This window comes from Larus michahellis, chromosome 3 (genome assembly GCF_964199755.1).
Source record: "Larus michahellis chromosome 3, bLarMic1.1, whole genome shotgun sequence".
NCBI lineage: Eukaryota > Metazoa > Chordata > Aves > Charadriiformes > Laridae > Larus > Larus michahellis.
Window position 1 is genome coordinate 51,901,336 of NC_133898.1, and position 15,727 is coordinate 51,917,062.

Genomic DNA, 15,727 nt, shown 5'->3' on the forward strand with positions numbered 1-15,727 from the left:
ACTCACTCAACTGCAATATCTGCCCATAAAACGCTATCAGATGTTTCTGCTTCAGCATACAATACAAATGGCTGCTTTTAGAAAGCAACTAATGCTCACTTAGTTTCTTTTCATTGATGCAGGGAGTGATAGCCAACAGCCAAAAAGAAAAGAAAAAGAGTTAAAAACTGGTCCAATCTCAACAACGCTAACGGTGTCAAGTCCATTTCATATTCCTAGAAAAATTTCATATTCAGTACCCACTTTGACAGTCCCGATTCAAAAATATCCATAGCTGAGTATTTTACACCCACCATCTGTCCCAGAAAGCAAGTAGGTTCTTGCACTATAATTTGCACTTAACAGAGGTCAACCCGCTTTGGATTTACCCCAGGCTAGTGGGACTGTAGGATTAGGTACTTTTGGCTATACTCCCACCCCTCTTAACCAGAAACAGCTGTGTCTTGTACAGAAAGATCCAAAATACTGTTAAACCATAACAGAATGGAGACAAAGGGGAAGAAGAAGGAAGCGAGGCCAGTGCAATTTTCAGGACACAGAGATTCATGATAACCTAGGCGTGCTTCAGCTGTCAGGGCAAGGATTTTGCTTTTGTTTTCAAGGCAACTAATGAGGTTCAAAAAGAGTAAGTTTCATGAGTCTGAGGACAGGACACCAGAAGCTGCAATACCTGTGGCAGAGAGAAAGACAGAAAAAATTCAAATCTTGCGGTTTAGTATATATTTTTGTTTCTAATCCTCAAATACTAGGAGTCCCATAACAGGAACTTAAGCGTCTCCAAGTTCAAAGTAACACATTAAGCTAAGAAAACAGATTTCAAAGAGAAATAAGAGACTTAGAATCATAGAATCATTTAAGTTGGAAGGGACCTCTAAGGTCATTGAGTCCTACCATTAACCTAACACTGCCAAAACCATCACTAAACCATGTTCTTAAGCACCACGTCTACCCGTCTTTTGAATACCTTCAGGGATGGTGATTCAACCATCCCTGCACAGCCTGTTCCAATGCTTGATAACCCTTTTGGTGAAGAAATTTTTCCTAATATCCAATCTAAACCTCCCCTGGTGCAACTTGAGGCCATTTCCTCTTGTCCTATCACCTGTTATTTGGGAGAAGAGACCGACCCCCCCCTTGCTACAACCTCCTTTCAGGTAGTTGTAGAGAGTGATAAGGTCTCCCCTCAGCCTCCTTTTCTCCAGACTAAACAACCCCAGTTCCCTCAGCCGCTCCTCATAAGACTTGTGCTGTAGACCCTTCACCAGCTTTGTTGCCCTTCTCTGCACACGCTCCAACACCTCAATGGCTTTCTTGTAGCGAGGGGCCCAAAACTGAACACAGTATTTGAGGTGCAGCCTCACCAGTGCAACCTGGTGACTCTAAACTTGCTACTGTGATCTCAATACTCCTCAAAGACTGAATAGATTTTAGAGAAAAGTCTAATCAAGAACATCAAGACAAATGCAGAGCATTTTTCATACACAGGTCACCTTAGAATCGTTTTTAGTGGGTAAGTTTCTAAGACATTACTTACAGGATAGCTGAATTTATCTGTTCTGTTTCTAGGTATGTATTTAATAATTGGCAGCAACAGGACTGAGTAAAAGTATTAATGTCTCCTCTTTACCCAGATCCTTGACTGAGAGAGGAATCATCTGGATGAAGGTAGGTAACTTTGGGAAAGAGATTGTTTCATTTTTTACTAGAACATGGAACTAGAACCAAGTGTATGATCAAGACATTGGCAATGCTGAGCTGATCATCTTACTATATAGCTGGATTTGTTGGCCAAATTAAATCTTACAGACTGATAATGAAAGTTTTTTTCTCTATTTATCTGCTCAAATCAGAGACAATCTCTCATTCCGCTGAAAAGTTATGCACAACTGATTTCTAAACCAGTGGTTTTCTAGGTAGCGTTAAGCAGGTTTTCAGTTATCTTTAGTGGAGATAGTGACATATTAGTACCTTTGAACAAGGAACTACAAGACCTTACTTGGAACCCTGTGCAATTTGGCACCAAAGAGTTGATCCTAAGATGGAAAAGACAGACAACTGCTACTAGAAGTAGGGGTGTATTCTTGCAAGGGAAAAAACCTGTTACTTTCTCATTTTTAGTGGGGGAGGGGGGGAGTGGCACACAGGGGAATGAAGAAACTCTCTTAAATATACTTGAGGTAAACTTCAGGAAAAGAGAAGACCTAAGTGCCAATAGTATTCTTTGCAAGATGAAACAATTTTGCAATGCTCACAAAGAAGCGAAGAAACAACCTTCTGATACCCAGTCCATGAACTGGAGCAACATGGAGTAAACATTCTGTTGCTCTTTCTTGCCAAGACATCTGTTAAATGGTCATCAGTTATTGCAGGCGTCTGGACTATGGGCTTAGCTGGGCCTATTCCAGACCTGTGCTTGTCTTCCTCCACGTATCCATCCTCATGGTATACAGAGGTTTGTGTTGGTTATTCAGCTGCAAGGAGGCTTTTCATACCTCAAAAAGATGCGGGCAAGTACAAACCTAGGCACTACTGGATGTGTGGTAGTGTTTGGGTAGTGTTGTATCAGGCATCCCTGGCATAAGAGGGTTACTGTTTTTAACATACAGAAGGAGGCTCAGGATTAGTCATTAGACACACAACTCCTTACCACAGAAGTGAGGGCAAGAACAATACCCTAAGTAATGCTCAAGTGTGCCTGGACCACTTTACTGGGGCAAAGGGAAGGAGTGAGTTTCACCTTAACGGATCAGGAGGCTTTCTCCGAGCACACAGCTCCTTCCCACAAGCTATACAGCTTTCTCCCTGCTCCCAAAGCTGACACAGGAGATGCAAGTAGCCAGCCTTTTCCATAACACTCCAACATACAGCTTGCCACTAAACAGCTTCCACAGTATTTGCATTTATCTTAACCAATCTAAAAAAAAAAAAACAAACCACAAAAACACCCCAAAGAAAAATAGTACAAGAGCACTGGAAGGGACCTCAGGAAGTCCTTTAGTCCAGGCCTCTATCCCCATTCAGCACACATACTGGGTGTGTCTACTACAACAGGTTAGCACCACTTGTTCTTATGCTTCCAGTGACACACCTTGTGTCTTCTGCAGCACTGCACTGCCTGTTTGAGAGTTCCTATCATGTCTGATTTATTTATCCATCAATTTAATTTATACCTGCTATTCCTTATATTCAGTTTTCAGAGCAGCTAAGGCAAACAGTTCCCTTTCCTATAAGGGCTCTTACTTAACCTTGTGGCCACTTAGCTTAAAATCAGAACACTGAAAGGTGGTCCAGTTAGTAGATTTTCTGCTTCTCAGTCCTTTCTCTTCACATTTGACTATTTGCTTCTCACCTGGGTTGGTGACCCAGACCCTCTCTCCAAATGTCAAGCCAGTCTCATTGCAAGTCTTGTACACTCTTTAAATACCTGGGGAGGATGTTTGCCTTTTCACAGCAACATGACACTGAGTCACATTTGTCTGGTGTTCAGCCTCAGCCTCCAGTTCCTTTTCCACCTAAAAACAGCTCTTCCCCTTCCCCTCCATTTTCCACTTCTGCTGTTAGTCACTGCTGCCTTCACACGAAGCATTTCTCTCTTGCACCATGCCCCTTCTCCCACCCTGGGCTATTTCAGGCTGTCAAGAACCTTGCAAATTCTCAGCCTGTCCTCCAGTGTACATGGAGTCACTCTCAACTTCACGTTATCTAAGCGTTTAATAAACTAATTCAGTAAGTGTACCTCCATTCAGGAAAGCAGCTTCAAATTCTCATTAAATTAAAATTAAAAAAATATATTCTTCCATCAGAATATTTAAGCTTTTGCCAGATCCTTCATGCAACACATTTTTGGAGGTACTGGGCCAGACCTTATAGAATTCAAATGGAGACAGAAACACACATTTGCAGTAATGACGATTGTAGTGAGAATACCTGACAGGGATTAGATGGGATTTATTCAGTCAGATGTTTCTGCATCAGCCTGCTTCTCCCCCCTATATATTTTAATCTCTTCAAGGTTTGTTGCAACAGAGCAACGCAAAGCACAATGTGAAACTCAGAGCTAGCAATGCAGAGATGGTTCTTGCCTCACGAATTTGCCTCCGATTCAGTACAGAAAACAAGGAGATAAGTCTAATGGAGGGTGTGGTGACTGTGGCGGGCCTCCGCAAGGCTCCTCACTATGCACAACTGCTCCAGGTGCCAGAACTACCACAAGCTGATTTCATACATGAGAAATAAGCACCAAAGGTAATTTGAACCTAAAGGAACTTGCAGGGCACCTATGAAATAGAAAGGTGATGAGAAGACAGCGCTATCTCCCAGTCGCTCTGTGGCAGCAGCCAGGCTCTCCGTGGCTGAGGAGAGGGCTGGCTACCAACAGCCAGGGCTGTGCGGGCAGAGCAAGAGCAGCCCTGAGCCACTGCGAAGCGGGCTGGAAGAGCGGCCCAAACAAGCACTGCTGAATTCCTTCTTAGCACCTTCTTTGTGGAAAAGACGTTAAAGAAAGTCATGGCTTTTGCCAAAGAGTTTGTTTCAAGGAGCTGCTGCCAGTGCCCCAAGGGCACCACCATGCCTGACTGTCCCTGCCTGGGCAGGCCCAGGACCTCATGTCAGCCTCCAGGGCCATCAGCCCCTGTCCCAGCAGGGCCGGGCTCCAGCTCCCCACAGCCCTGGCCTGTCCAGCCATGGGCCCACATCCTGACCCAGCCTCAGCCTGTCCCCAGGGAGGTGCCAGGGCTGCCTCAGTGCCCTCGACTGCAGTTGCCCTAGCCGGGGTGGCAGGACAGGCTCAGACTGCCAAGCCCTGCTCTGATGGACCCCCATGGGGAGGCCCCATAGCACCCAGCCCACAGGGAGCCGCCAGACCCTACGGGGCACCATGACAGGGCTGCTGTAGAGTTTGACAAGCTGTTTTAGACCATCTCTGATGTCAGTTTAAATGTGAGTCATTACCCAGTAGTACAGAGCCAGATGAAGAAAGGCCTTTTTTGAGAGGGTCATTCCTTATTTATCAAGTACAACCCTGTCAAGTGGGAAGAGCAGGACGTCATTTACTCCAAAACCCATCACTTTTCCCAATGGGGGAGATTTGTGGTATGCGTAAAGCTGCCTCCTTTCCTTACCCTTAAAAGAAAGGGCTATGACTATTTGCAGCAACGTTAGCACCACACAAATAGCTACAGATCACTCAAAGGCACTACAAGTCCTACTGCTTAATTTCTTTTAATCTCAGAGACAATGACAAGAAGGAATTCATGCAGACCTCACAAGTACAAACCTTCAGACATTGTATTTTACTACATAATATGACAAGTTTGTAAGTAAGGAATAACTACAAAGCCCAAGAAATGGGGGGAAAGTCTTCATTTTATGGAGGTTTTCTCATTTAGTGATCCCATTCAGGAATATGGTCCAGCAAACTAGAAGCCCTTTGAAAACCTAAATAAGAATTTATATCCACCTATGTATTTATATCCATAATGTAACATATCCAGCATGACAGATGTAAGGGCATCTTATATTTTTCAACATCATCTCAGGAATTTCTAGCCCCAAACCAAAGGTAGTTCATTTTCACCAGGCTGCTGCAGCAAGTGAAGGTTTACGAACCACCACCCTGCCGTCTGGGGAAGGCTGGCCACCTCTTGCCTTGCAGCCCAGTTGAACTGTTTTCCCTGTACTAGGGCAGAATAAGTAATCCTAGATCCCCCATCCCAAATGCCATATGCATAAATGCATGCACGTATTAGTTTCAATACTTATACCCTCTTCAAAGCAGTTTTTCAGGGCATGAACTGACAAGATTACGTGTATCAGCAGGGTGCATCCAGCAGCAGACAGCACCATGACATCAATGGGAACAGCCACACACCCACAGCTACACACTGACCCTGGACTACACACCTACAAGTGCTACCCACCGGGAAGTTAGCCAGCATCTACCTTTTAAGAAGAAGCCAAGGTGACTATACATACTGGGTAGTCAGATTTTCCACAACAGTGAATTTCATAAGTAGCTTAAAAAAAGAAAGATATTCTCTTTTTTTTTGTTCCAATTTAAATCTCTCATACACACCCACCTCTCTGCCATATGTAATCAGAAATGAATCACAGTTATAACAGCAGCTGCTTTAAGTCTGTTTTCTGCTTTTTATTCACTAGAAATAACACTTCCATTTGCGCCCACTGATGGGCCCCGTGTATGTTTTACCTCAGTCCAGTAATCTTCCTGTCCAACGCTCAGCTAATTTTGCCCATCCGTACAGACATACACAATATTCTTTGCTTCAGTGTCTCCTGTGTACCCCTCTCTGACACGATTTTTGCATCCTTACATTGTGCCTCATCAACTACACTTCAGTTTGCCCAGTTTTCAACAGCTACAGCTTTGTACTGCTCGCTGAATGGAAGTTGCTTGGTTTTGTTCTTTGTCCTTCTTAATGGCAAACATAGCTTGTCAATACACGTCATGTGAATCCCTCATGGTGTCCAAGAAGGCAGAATCAAAAGCATGTTTTCTATCTATCGTGTGCCATTAATACCAGTTGTCTTCACAGAAAAACAAGAGATAATCCAGGAGTAATTTATACGGAGCTAAAATAAGCTAAGGAGCCTTCCAAGCCTGTTTCCCTGCAGCCTCTCAACCAAGGAGCTCGGGCTTCGTTTTTAAAAGACGTGCTCAGTTATGTGACCGTTCATCTTCAGATAGAGCCAGTGACTGATTAACATCCTGTTCTTTAAGGAATATGAAGTGGAAGCTTGGATAAGCTCCTAGAAAGGATGCCTTGCCACAAGGAAGTGAGATGTCAAATGCTAGTATTCTCATGCATTTGTCTCAGCCATGCATTCCTTTTGAGTCCATCTGTTCTGTTTTCTAATAACATGCCAAATTCTTGGCAGTATTCAGAAGGATGAGGTATTTTAGGGGCTATATTCCACTGGCCTCTAAATAAGATGTGTAGCTGTATCCATGATTACCTTCTCTTTGGGAAGCACTTTGTGTTTCCAAACTGCTATATCTATCTGCTCCAAAGTTCTGGAAGCTTGAGCATGGAGGGAAACAAAACATCTACAAGAATGAGCACACCCAAGAGAAATTTCCAGCTTCTTTTAAGTCTATGGTATCTAGGACAGCTTCCTGTGACCTAGCAGTCTATACAGAACTAGCAAGTCAATTCCACTATTAGCATCCTTATTAAACTCAGCAGAGAACCTAATTTTGTCTCCAGGTTGACTTGGAGGTATGCAGACAAAGTTGTTTGCTGTACTGTTTCTGTGATGTTGACAAAAGGACATGAGTAACTGTAGGAACTAATCTACTTCTTTTAAATGACCCCATCAATAGCTGCAAGGGGAAAAGACTGATTTGATGCAGTGACAGATCTAGAAGTAAATATGCTTTTTCTCTGTAAAAGGCTAGATGGTGTCTTTGGAGAAGACCTTGATCTGCAGTGCGTATAGACTTTCACATCTCAAGTAATGACCAAAAAACTGGTTCTCTGTATAAAAGCAGAACAAAACCAGTTTTTTTCCATGAGGTTTATCAACGCTGGGTTATTCCCCAAATGTATGTTCAATAGCAGAGGTATGGGCAAAAGCAGGAAGGGAACACAGATAGCTAAGTTGCACTAAATTTTAGAATCAATAAGGCTGTCATGTCATGCACTTGCATCATTTCAGTGATCATGGAAGCAGGAAAATGTGCTTTAAACCCAGTAAAATCACCTGAAAAGCACATTTAGATTTCTCAAGACGCACAAGATATTAAGCCTTTGCATAATTCACTTATTTAGCAAAACTTCAAACCTTTTAAGTCAACCTATAAAGGATCTGCAAAGTAGTAGTGTACATCTTTGTGATGTATTTATCATGACAGCATCACAATACTTCTAGGAAGTTATAAGTAATTTCTACTTAGAATGCAAGAACAGATTATACAGATACACAATTTTTTTCTGTTATTTTCCATGGTTATGCGAGTCAAAAGCAGCTAATTTCTCCGATGACATAAGTAAGCGAGAACGAGTCACATCAGCAGTACTTTATCCACTTACAGTTAAAGAATTTGGCCCAGATATTTCTGAAGCAGAATCTGCCATAAGTAGCTTTCGTAGCTTTTCTTCCACCTCTGGAATCTCTAAGTATTGACCTCAATCTAACAAGACTAAAGCCTTCAGATTCAATTCAGGACTTGAACCAAGATCACCACCACTGTGAGATGGTGGTATGTATATGGCTCTCTTTTATGGCCCAGCCTGACCCAAGAGCTTTTCCCCCAATCTCCCTGCTGTTGGAACGCTGACTTCCCATCTGCCTTTCCACACTCTTGAGAAGAATATGTCCATTGGATCTCCCCCTACATCCTGCAAAGACTTTGCACAACTCTCTGCCCAGTTATGCCTGTAGTCATTCAAATAACAGATAAAAGCCTTTCTCCCCTTACCTGTATCACTTTCCTCTCCTTTGATTATTTAACTTTAAAGGAATTGTTTAGCTCTGCTAAAACTATTTAGAACATGGGTCAAATGACCAACTCCATGCTGTATCAATATATATTGCATTGTATGATTCACTGGAGACTAACTTGAAGGAACTAAATTCATTTTCCTTATTTAACATTCACAAAATAACAACACTACTGAAAAAAAAAATCAATCATCTTATCAGCTGATGTGAAAACAGACATTTGTAACTAAACATAAGAAAAATCTTTTTTATGGTAAGGGTGGTCACAACCTGGAATTTAAAACTGTGCCTTGCTTCCTTGGCTTTAGCTGGAACGTGCAGGCTCATTTCATCTCTCAGATAACGTACCCTCCCTTGTGCACCAGATCATCTCTCATGGGGCAGCCATGACTGTTTCCCATAACCTGGTCTTTCTGGAAAAAGAAACTATCATTAAAAAACCCCAACACAACAACAACAAAAAATAACAACAAAACCCCAAACTACTTTAAATACTCATTTATACCTCTTCAAGGTGACAAGGAGAGCCTGATTGCTAGACGTGGTCTATGCAACTTCTCTTGGCTCTCCCTGAGAGCATGCTGTTCTACTGCAGTGTGTTCTTCAAAGATGGCAACTTATGGCACATTTAGTGTTTCAGAGAAATACTCTGGAAGTCCATAAAAAGCTAGCTACACTATCTAAATGCAACTTGCAGAGGAGCTCCTATGCTCCTTCAGCAAAGAACATTCTTAAGCCTAGAACTGAGGACAAAATGTTAAGAACAGGGTTTGGACAGCATAAAAATTGAAGAAAACAGTATCATCAACTGTAACTTTGAGGACTTCAGCATTAACTTTTGTTCAGACTTCTCTGCTATTGCTGCCACCCTAACATTATCCCTAACAATAGGAAGCGCTCTTACATCTGAGGTCGAATTTTCTGATTGCTGAACTATATGGATACAGGAAGCATGGGAACCTAGGAAGAGAACAACAACCACCCCAATTCAGGAACATCGAGTTGCAGCAATACCAAGGTATTTGCACCTTCTAAGACCCTCCACAAAGAAAGACCAGAACCTAACACATAGTGCCTCTATGTGTTATGGAACATTTCCTGGCCAGATAACTGAGTTAACAAGGGAAAGCACCACCCAGAGCCACCCAACTCTTGAAGGAAGAAAGAGCATACCAATTAAGTCTGAGGCAGAAGTGACGAGAAATCAAGGGTTTGTGTTGAGTTATTGGCACTTACTAGCTTGTCACTAAAGTAGTAATAGTTGCTCGCTCTCTCCTTTTCAATTATGCTTTCCCTATCCTAGCAGCAATTTTTGCACTTCCACAAGTAGCTCTGTCCTGCCCTCGGAGGAAGGGAAGCCAGAGAAGCCACAGCTATCCCTCCTTCCAGAATTAAAGTACTGTTTGGGCCAGGGTCAGACCTCCTTTCCTAGAAGCCTATCTATTTGTAGGTTCACTTCCCAACAAATCAATTCCACTTCCCCTTCACAAAAAGGTTTGGAGAGAATGAGAAGGGAGATGCCAAAACATGCCTGGATCCAACATTTGATCATGAATGTCATCATCCTTTTACACACACATGTTGACCTACCCACAGACTAGCTGTAGCCAGGAACTCAGGGAAGGCATTTCAGCAACTGCCTCCAAGACTGGGACCGGTGCTGTTTAACATCTTTGTCAACAACATGGACAGTGGGATTGAGTGCACCCTCAGCAAGCTTGACAATGACACCAAGCTGTGTGGAGCGGTCAGCACACTGGAGGGAAGGGATGCCATCCAGTGGCACCTAGACAGGCTTGAGTGGTGGGCCCATGCAAACCTCATGAAGTTCAACCAGGCCAAGTGCAAGGTCCTGAATGTGGGCTGGGGCAATCTCAAGAACAAATACAGGTTGGGTGGAGAATGGATTGAGAGCAGCCCTGAGGAGAAGTACCTGAGGTTGATGGTCAATGAGAAGTTCAACATGAGCCAGCAATGTGTGCTTGCAGGCCAGAAAGCCAACTGTATGCTGGGCTGCATCAAAAGCAGCATGGCCAGCAGGTCGAGGGAGGTGATTCTGCCCCTCTGCTCCGCTCTGGTGAGACCCCACCTGGAGTACTGCATCCAGCTCTGGGGCCCCCAACATAAGAAGGACACAGACCTGTTGGAGTGGGTCCAGAGGAGGTCCATGAAGAGGATCAGAGGGCTGGAGCACCTCTCCTATGAGGACAGGCTGAGAGAGTTGGGGTTGCTCAGCCTAGAGAAGAGAAGGCTCCAGGAAGACCTTTATAGCGGCCTTCCAGTACCTAAAGAGGGCCTACAGGAAGGATGGGGAGGGACTCTTTATCCAGGAATGTAGCAATAGGAGGAGGGGTAATGGTTTTAAACTGAAAACTTAGATATTAGGAAGAAATTCTTTACTGTGAGAGTGGTGAGGCACTGGAACAGGTTGCCCAGAAAAGCTGTGGATGCCCCATCCCTGGAAGTGTTCAAGGCCAGGCTGGATGGGGCTTTGAGCAGCCTGGTCTAGTGGGAGGTGTCCCTGCCCATGGCAGGGGGGTTGGAACTAGGTGATCTTTATGGTCCCTTCCAACCCAAACCATTCTATGATTCTATGACCTCCTGTCCACTACTCATATCCCAGTACTTCAGAACTCACATTACTGCTTTGATATTTGTGACAGGCACTTGAGCTCCCTTGTTTCCTCAACCTATTTTATTCAGAACTACACACAGTGCCACTAGTTACCAGTTTAAAAATCAGGTCATCACAATATGGTTGGGATTTTTCTCAGTAACTAAAGCGAATGACTTCAGAGTACCTTAACTGGAAATAACATGAAGTGCCAGCAAGCCATCTGTTCTAACCTCTGTGTTAAAGTTAACAGCTATTTTGGATTTCCACAAAGGAAGTCATCATTCAGTTTTTTTTCCCCTCTGGAGAGTCTAAGCACCCTCTATTTTTATTAAATGGAACAGAAACAACAGTAACTGTAGATCCCTGAAAACGGGGCTGAATACAAAAGTCTGGGGCACAAGCAGCACAGTGTTGCATAGCTATGCCATCCAGTCACAGAAGTCAATCCAGACCTTTCCCAGTTTGTTAGAACCTTCCACAGGGACAAGGCAGGCATCACCATGAACACACACAGTGACTGCCGGCAGACTGAGGACGTACTGAACCATCTAACACTGCCAGCAGCCCCCAGCACATCTGGGCTTCTAGTATATTTTTGAGATGAAGTATCAGTTAGCTTGTCTATGCTCGGGACTAATTCTAGGGATGGATACAATACTTTTTTTAAGACATCAGTTTAATATTGAGGGTGGAAAGGGAAAGATAGTATTAAGTAACTTAAAAGAAAAAACAACACAGAAAAAAAAAAAAGGAAGTGATAGTATTTTCTATTTCTAGTTAAAAAGACTACAACAGTTTTGTAAGTGGCTCTTCCCCCACACCCTCCCCCCCGCGTCCCTTAGGAGCTTTAATTCATTCTCAATAACTAATTTAAACCGTTTTCTTCTCTGCACCTTCCCTTTCATGAAGGGGTAGTGTCCCAAACCAAACAACTTGATGCTAGATTTGAGCCTAGTCTGATTCAAGGATTTATTTCCAGTATGGATGTAGCTGAACTCTCTTCAGACTTCAGTCCACAAGGACATTTGTCTTCTGACATCAGATAATATCAGGCACTGCCACAAGGATTATTCTTCTGATATTTTGACCAAAAGGCTGCACTCAGAAGTTCTGGTGCTACCCTAAGATAAGTTTCGTCTCAGTGTCATGAAAGCCTCTTCCTTTTAAGCTCAGACCCTAGAAAGAAAGGATTCTTGCATCCAACACATCTGAACTGAGAATACAGTTTTGTTAGTGCTCTGCGTCTGACCCTGCATTTCTTGCTTGTACTCCATTAGTGACTGAAAGATGTGCTGTCACTGCAAGGGATGCCTGTCTTCACCTCAGCGGAGACCTTTTCCTCAGCAGTTATGGGTCCAAACTCGTGGGTCAGAACAGCATCCAAGTGACAACGGTGCCAATACAAGCATGCTTAGTGTGACTCCAATTATGGCATATGCATGGCCTAAAACCGGTCAATCTACAAACTAGGATTTTAGGAGCTTAGTTGTATACGATGCCTGGAATTTCAGTAGTCAAACATATGACAGAGAGTACATGTTTCAAGATATCAAACCACAACACTAACTGAACTTCAACCAAACCAAATCACCATGCTATGAACAGCGTGCAGCATCTATTATCACCATCATGATCAACAGAATGAAAGGGCAGCAGCAACCTCTTCTCCACCTATTACTAGGAGGAAATATTCACGGCAATACCCATACACCTTCCTCAAGGGACAGGTGCATCTACTTCTGACAGTCACAAATCAGACTTATTAATTTCAAAGGAAATACAAATTCCTGAATTAATAGGTCATCAACTTAATTATTTTCCAAACCAACATCAAAACCCTAATCGCAGTTCCATCTACGTTAAAATCGATGTATACTATAAAGTCATGATATGAAGGAATAAGTCAGCTAAGGCAGAGAAATTAAGAGATAACTGATGCTGAAATAGCATCACACCATGCAGCCTATAGTCCAGGACCTGATCTTAGAAATGCTTATGAATAAGAATCATCAATAAAACTTGCAGAGTTATTTAAAGAGGCGCATCAGCTTGATATGTAAATATTTTACAGTGTCTAGCTATTTCTAGTGGTAGACGCAACTTCTATTTGCACATCTGTCAGAAGCACAACAGAACTTTCTCTGGGCTCCAGTGCTACCTTACTTCCCCATCCCAAGCTCCTTCCTCAAATAGGTTTCTGCCTGTCCCACTGCACAAATTTCAGCATGCTACACCAAGTCTAGCAGCATTTACCTTTTACTCTTCTGCGTTTACCTTTTCATAGGAGTTAAACACTACACGCAAAATAAATGGTGAAGACAAGCAACCTTAAGACAGGCAAGCCATCAGCTCAGTTGAGGATGACAGCAATCATCGCATCCTGTTCTGAGATGAAATTTATATTTTATTTTTTTTTCCCCACATCCCAGCTCTTCATAGCCATTAATGTTTTTGAGCAAAGCCTTGCTGCTACATAGTCAACTTGGTTGTTGAGGCCTGCCAACAGATACCTTATAATGGCTCCATAGGAAAACCAGTGGTACAACTTGCTACAAAAGTCAGTCCAAGGAGATCTCAATGCTGTGCACAGCTGCTGTGTGTCATGTCATGACATGTCATGTCACATCAGTCCGTGTGTCATGTCATGACATGTCATGTCACATCAGTCCGTGTGTCATGTCATGACATGTCAAGTCAGTCCACCCCTCTCTTGGTATTCACTCCGGCCAAGAGCCATGCAAGAAGGGTTAAGGTTAGGGACGGCTCCACAGAAAGCCTTGCAGCCAGAGGGAATCCCAGTCCCACTTCCAGAGTCCTTCTGCAGAGCCAGTCACCTGCATCGCCCAGATTTGCGGCTTTCCCCACCTGTAAGCGAGGAGCCACCCCGACGCACAAGAGCACGGCCAAACCCAGGGCTGGGCAGCACGCCCTGCTCCGGGGAGAGCCTGCCCGCTTCCCCCGGGGATCCCCGGAGCTGCCGGCGCTCGAGGCACCGCTGCGGCTCCGGGGAGGCGACGCCTGTGACTAAGCACACGGGGCCTCCCCTCGCCCGCCCGCTCACTGCCTCGGCCGGGCTCTCCCCACACCGGCGGCCCGACAGCAGGGCCGTTCCCGGGAGGGCACCGGGCAGGAGGCACCTGCCGTCCCCCTCGCACCGAAACCAGGGGCCGGGCCCCAGGCCAGGCCGACGGCCGGGCCCGCAGGGGCTTCCCAGGCCTCAGCGCCGAGCTCCGGGCACCCCCCGCGGCCCGCTCCGCTCCCCAGGGCCTCCCGCAGCTGCCCGGCCCCGCCGCCCCCTGCCCCAGCAGCCCGCCCTCCGCCGTACCGCTGCCATCCTTGAAGTGAGGGGGTGGGACGTCTCGCAGCGACCGGGTCCACCCCCCCTTCTCCGCTTCCTCCTCCTCCTCCTCCTCCATCGGGCCGGGGCCGCCCGGGACGGCGCTGCCGCCGCCGAACTGCCGCTGTCGCCGCCGCTCCGCCGGAGTGGCCGCCGCCCTGGGGGCGCGGCGCCGGGCCGCCCTGCCCCGCGGGCCCGGCCCCTCCGGGCGCCCCTCGTCCTCCTCGTCGTCCTCCTCGTCCTGGGAAGAGGCGGCGGAGCGGGAGTCGGCCGAGGTGCTGTAGAAGGGGTTGCCGCTGCTGTCCTGTCCCGACTCCCCGAAGACGTCGTCAGAGATCTGCAGGCTCTCGTAGCGGGAGCGGGCCGCCTCCAGCAGCGACAGCGCCTTCCTCCGCGCCGGGCCGCCGCCGCCCTCCGCCATCATCTCGGCCGCCGCCAGCAGCCGCCCGCGCTCCCCTCGGCCCGGCTCGGCCGGGTCCTGCGGCCGCAAGCAGCAGCCCAGCAGCAGGAGCGGCTCGGGCACGGCGGCGGGCAGGCAGGGAGTAGGGGGAGCCCCACCGCCGCCGCCGCCGCCGGGGCTGAGCCCTGCCTCCCGCTCCCGCCCGCACCACCCGCCCCTGTGTGTGTGCAGGGACATGGGGGGAAGGAGCCAGCTCAACATCTCCAAGTACCACATCCAGCCAATTACCGCGGCAGTCCGCGCCCGGGAGGTGGGGTTATATGGGCGCCGCGGGCCAGCGGGGGCCGCCCACCGCCCGCCCCGCCACCCGCCGCCGCTCCGCCCATTTAAAACCACAGCGCCGGTCTGCGGCGGGGCGGCTGCTGCGCCCCGCCGCCGGAAGGGGGGTCCCTGCGCCGCGCCCGGCCCCGGCCCCGGCCCCGGCCCCGGCCCCGGCCCCGGCCCCGGCCCCGGCCCCGGCCCCGGCCCCGGCCCCGGCCCCGGCCCCGGCCCCGGCCCCGGCCCCGGCGGGAGCTGTCCGCCGTCCCGCGGTGCTGGAGCCGGGCAGGTCAGAATCAGGAGCGCTGGCCGCGGTGCCTGCAGGCCCCTCAGTGACGCCCGGTGTGCGGGGAGGGGGTGAAGGGTTGCCGCGGGCAAGGGGCACCCGAGGTAGGGCCTGGGTGGGTCAGGGCTTCGACGGCGTGGCCGGGGCCGCACCGACTCTTCGAGGCTTCGCGGCAGGCGGTGGGAGCGTGAGCAGGGACATGGCCCTGGTGTTGCTGTCCCAAAACAGGGCACAGACCTCTAGTGCTGGGGCGGCTCTTGGGAGCGAAGCAGGGAAGGTGCTGGAGCAGAGGGACATGGGGCACCT

At 47.2% G+C, this 15,727-nt stretch overlaps 1 protein-coding gene across 1 annotated transcript in view; it reads right to left on the reverse strand.

Moving 5' to 3' along the window:
* PGBD5 (piggyBac transposable element derived 5) overlaps window positions 1–15,093 on the reverse strand; it is a 69,363-nt gene extending 54,270 nt beyond the window's left edge. Inside the window, exon 1 of the mRNA XM_074580152.1 lies at window positions 14,406–15,093. Coding sequence (XP_074436253.1) covers window positions 14,406–15,093 — 688 coding nt within the window. The remainder of the gene's footprint in view (window positions 1–14,405) is intronic.
* Between the last annotated feature and the right edge of the window lie 634 nt (window positions 15,094–15,727).